The sequence below is a fragment of the Sinocyclocheilus rhinocerous genome, unplaced genomic scaffold, assembly GCF_001515625.1.
Source record: "Sinocyclocheilus rhinocerous isolate Xijiao unplaced genomic scaffold, SAMN03320098_v1.1 scaffold1186, whole genome shotgun sequence".
NCBI classification, from domain to species: Eukaryota; Metazoa; Chordata; class Actinopteri; order Cypriniformes; family Cyprinidae; genus Sinocyclocheilus; species Sinocyclocheilus rhinocerous.
Genome location: NW_015630341.1, coordinates 330,698 through 335,680, shown reverse-complemented (window position 1 = coordinate 335,680; position 4,983 = coordinate 330,698). Strand labels below are relative to the sequence as shown.

General features: G+C 34.0%; 1 protein-coding gene across 1 annotated transcript in view; it reads right to left on the bottom strand.

Moving 5' to 3' along the window:
- LOC107740075 (tubulin-specific chaperone E-like) overlaps positions 1 to 4,727 on the bottom strand; it is a 10,381-nt gene extending 5,654 nt beyond the window's left edge. Inside the window, exons 1-3 of the mRNA XM_016552355.1 lie at positions 4,332 to 4,727; positions 909 to 1,037; positions 741 to 825 (exon numbers count right to left, since the gene is read on the bottom strand). Coding sequence (XP_016407841.1) covers positions 741 to 825; positions 909 to 1,002 — 179 coding nt within the window. The 5' untranslated portion in view covers positions 1,003 to 1,037; positions 4,332 to 4,727. The remainder of the gene's footprint in view (positions 1 to 740; positions 826 to 908; positions 1,038 to 4,331) is intronic.
- Between the last annotated feature and the right edge of the window lie 256 nt (positions 4,728 to 4,983).

Genomic DNA, 4,983 nt, shown 5'->3' with positions numbered 1-4,983 from the left:
TTTTATGAATTTTTACAAGGCATGTGACAATGCGATACGTGTGACGTATTCGTAATGAGACTCATTTATAAATCTGCTGTCAACAAAAATAAGCATTGAGGTCTTCCTGCGCGTTTCCGCCAAAATAAAAGTTGAGGAAAAAGCAAGAACTCCATCAACATTCATAAACGTTAGTATTGTAATTTTACGGTTGTTCTGAAAAAATAAGTAGTAAGACAATATAATGATAATAATCATTACAACAGCTCTGTTAATGCATTTCTTATAACATACACACATAGTGTTCAAATTGGGATCTGTAATACTTTCTAATGTTTTAAAAGAAGGCTCTTCTGCTCAGCAAGGCTGCTTTTAATTGTACAGTAAAAATACATGCCTGAAATGCCAAAAAATATTATTTTACTAACTTATTAATTTTAAGTTAAATTGTGCTTTGTTGGTATAATGTCTGCTAGAATGTTAAAAAATGTTCAGTGTTAAATACTTTTAAACTGTTGTTTTGTAATAGATTTTTTCTTTGAAAAGCAAGACAAAACAGTAAAAAGCACATTTTGGCTATTTAATTTATGCAATGGTGAAAAAAATTGGCAAAATACATGGGGGAAAAAATTCGACAAACCGTGTTCGGTATTCGGCCCAGTGTTTCATTTTGTTCGGTTTCGGCTTCGGCCAAGAATTTTCATTTCGGTGCATCCTTAATTGATATCATTGACTGTAGTTGTTTTGTCAGTGATGAGCACCTGCAGGTGAAGTATCGCACCCCTTCATGACCCCCGTCGTGTTTTCCTCTCTCTGGATCATCCCACTCCACTCCCAGCCACACACCTGCAGGTACAGAAGACAGAGGAACATCAAACTGATTGTGAAGAAGCTGAACATCATATAATGCTGAATGAACCGAGACGGACCTGCGGTGGGAGGAACCGGACCCACATAACGGACTGTTCCTCTCTCTCCATCACAGCTCATCCGTCTGCCCACAGCATCCTCCTGAGTCTTCATCAGACGACGAGGATGATGAGGATCTGTATCAATCACTGAGAAAACGTGAGAGACAAATCAGATCGAACCATCTAAAATCACTTTTTTTTTTGCACATCGGGATCATGAAACCCGAACGCAACATATATTACTATACTAACAGACCCTAAAAAGCATTAAAGCATCATAAAACAATTCAATTATTTACATGAAATTATAACAATATTTGAAACTAGATAAAAAAAAGTTCAAGACAAACCTTGAGGTTGGCTTGAGAAAGCCTAGCCTGAAAGTTTGAAACTGCTCTAAAAGCTTGAAGTTTGAAAATTTAGTTAGATTAGATAGATGTTAATAGCATGTGCTAGCATGATTAACATGTTGTTAGCATGTTTTTAACATGATTAGCATGTTGCTAGCATTATTAAACATATTAATAACATGATTTAACAAGTTGCATGTTTTAACATGATTAGCATGTTGCTAGCATGATTAACATGTTGGTAACCTGTTTCTATCATGATTATCATTTTGTTAGCATGATTAAAATGTAGTTAGCATGTTGCTAACATTACTAGCATGTTGATATCATGTTTCTAACATGATTATCATTTTGTTTGCATGTTTAAAATGTAGTTACCATGTAGTTAACATGTTGCTAGCATGTTTCTAGTATGATTAGCATATTGCTAGCATGTTGTTAGCATGATTAACATGTAGTTAGCATGTTGCTAACATTATTAGCATGTAGTTAGCATTTTACTTACATTATTAGCATGTTGATATCATGTTTCTAACATGATTATCATTTTGTTTGCATGTTTAAAATGTAGTTACCATGTAGTTAGCATGTTGCTAGCATGTTTCTAGTATGATTAGCATATTGCTAGCATGTTGTTAGCATGATTAACATGTAGTTAGCATGTTGCTAACATTATTAGCATGTAGTTAGCATTTTACTTACATTATTAGCATGTTGATATCATGTTTCTAACATGATTATCATTTTGTTTGCATGTTTAAAATGTAGTTACCATGTAGTTAACATGTTGCTAGCATGTTTCTAGTATGATTAGCATATTGCTAGCATGTTGTTAGCATGATTAACATGTAGTTAGCATGTTGGTAACCTGTTTCTATCATGATTATCATTTTGTTAGCATGATTAAAATGTAGTTAGCATGTTGCTAACATTACTAGCATGTTGATATCATGTTTCTAACATGATTATCATTTTGTTTGCATGTTTAAAATGTAGTTACCATGTAGTTAACATGTTGCTAGCATGTTTCTAGTATGATTAGCATATTGCTAGCATGTTGTTAGCATGATTAACATGTAGTTAGCATGTTGCTAACATTATTAGCATGTAGTTAGCATTTTACTTACATTATTAGCATGTTGATATCATGTTTCTAACATGATTATCATTTTGTTTGCATGTTGCTAGCATGATTAGTATGTTTCCACCATGTCATTAGAATTGTTCTAACATGACTAGCATGTAGTTAGCATTTTTCTACATGAGTAGAATGATGTTAGCATTTTGCTAACTTGATTATCATGTTGCTAGCCTGTTTTCAGCATGACTAGCCTGTTGCTAGCATGTTTTTAACATGATTAGCATGTTGCTAGCATTATTAAACATATTAATAACATGATTTAACAAGTTGCATGTTTTAACATGATTAGCATGTTGCTAGCATTATTAAACATATTAATAACATGATTTAACAAGTTGCATGTTTTAACATGATTAGCATGTTGCTAGCATGATTAACATGTTGGTAACCTGTTTCTATCATGATTATCATTTTGTTAGCATGATTAAAATGTAGTTAGCATGTTGCTAACATTACTAGCATGTTGATATCATGTTTCTAACATGATTATCATTTTGTTTGCATGTTTAAAATGTAGTTACCATGTAGTTAACATGTTGCTAGCATGTTTCTAGTATGATTAGCATATTGCTAGCATGTTGTTAGCATGATTAACATGTAGTTAGCATGTTGGTAACCTGTTTCTATCATGATTATCATTTTGTTAGCATGATTAAAATGTAGTTAGCATGTTGCTAACATTACTAGCATGTTGATATCATGTTTCTAACATGATTATCATTTTGTTTGCATGTTTAAAATGTAGTTACCATGTAGTTAGCATGTTTCTAGTATGATTAGCATATTGCTAGCATGTTGTTAGCATGATTAACATGTAGTTAGCATGTTGCTAACATTATTAGCATGTAGTTAGCATTTTACTTACATTATTAGCATGTTGATATCATGTTTCTAACATGATTATCATTTTGTTTGCATGTTGCTAGCATGATTAGTATGTTTCCACCATGTCATTAGAATTGTTCTAACATGACTAGCATGTAGTTAGCATTTTTCTACATGAGTAGAATGATGTTAGCATTTTGCTAACTTGATTATCATGTTGCTAGCCTGTTTTCAGCATGACTAGCCTGTTGCTAGCATGTTGTTAACATGATTAGCATGTTGCTAGCTTGTTTCTAGCATGATTTAACACATTGCTAGCATGTAGATTAGAAATAGTACATTGAAGGGAAGACTGGTTGAGTCTCAAGGGATTCTGGGAGTTTAAATTTGAATTTTGACAGTTGGAGTTTGAATAGTCTTGGCTCATTTGAACATTCCATCAATGTAAGTCTATGGGATTTTTATGATTTTTAATCTTCATTTTTAGGAAAACCATAAGTCCGATCAGTTTGAAAAGAGCAAGCACACTCAGTCAGAACAGTCTGAAGAGCTGGGCTGAGTTTAGTGGTTGTAGAGTTAAAGCTCTAGGAGGAGTTAGAGTCAGAAATGTAGTTCTCTGAAGAAGAATAAGAACAAGAAGCTTAAATAGCAGATCAGAGCTAATCTAATTATATATACATACACAAAATCCCATACGAGCAAGAGCAGGGAGATCACAATCATATCTCAAATATGAACTAATTACATAGGAAAAGAAAGAAAATATCTAAATTAGCGTAATATCAAAATTAAATCACAAATTAAAAAAAAAAACTCATAAAACCTTACAAATCAGAGAAAGGTTGGAAAACACGAAGGAAAATGTGGCCATTTTTGAATGAAAAAACCTCGAATACAATATACAATACACTGACAACATATATTTAAGAGCTAAATGATCAGTTTTTCATAATAAAGATCGGATATAGAGATACGAGTGACAAATGCGATGAGAAATTCGTGTTTCTATATACTAAACCATCATTATAAAACATTCCCTATAAGTATAGACCAGAAGAATCATGCATTACATAATGAAGAACTATAAAAATAATAACAGAATAAATGTTCCTGCATCATTCCTACCTGCAGAACCGGCGACAGGAAGTGACGTCACGAGGTCCCGCGCCGATGAGAAACAACCCGTGGCTTCGGGAGCGCTGCTGTTAGAGTTGTTACACGCGTTTCAGTCAAACAGATGATAAAATAATATATACATGCTCTTTTTTCCATTTAAACGCGTGTATTTGATATGTTTATGGAGGAGCGAGAATTAATCCGCGCCAGGAACTGATAATCAGTAGTCGTGGTTTCCGGGAGGCCGATGAACTCCACGCACACGCGTGCGAGCGGGATAAACGTGTTTGCGTGAGAAGCTTCAACATCAACATTTGGCGCGTTGAAGTTTCTGAAACATCTGACAGATCAGGTTTTTACAGAGACATGCGCTCAGAGTGACAGCATGAAGAAGAAGCAGTTTGTAAAGAGGTTTGTTTTCATTTATCGATTATATAAACTATGTCATAAAATAAACAGCAATTAATTGAACGCTGCAATGCGATTTTTAAATAGTCAAGAGCATAAAAGAACCTTCGAGTAACATATACACACACACAAACACACACACTCTCTCTCTCTCACTCACACTCACACACACACACTCACACACACACACACACACACACACACACACACACACTCTCTCACTCACACACACACACACACACTCTCTCACACA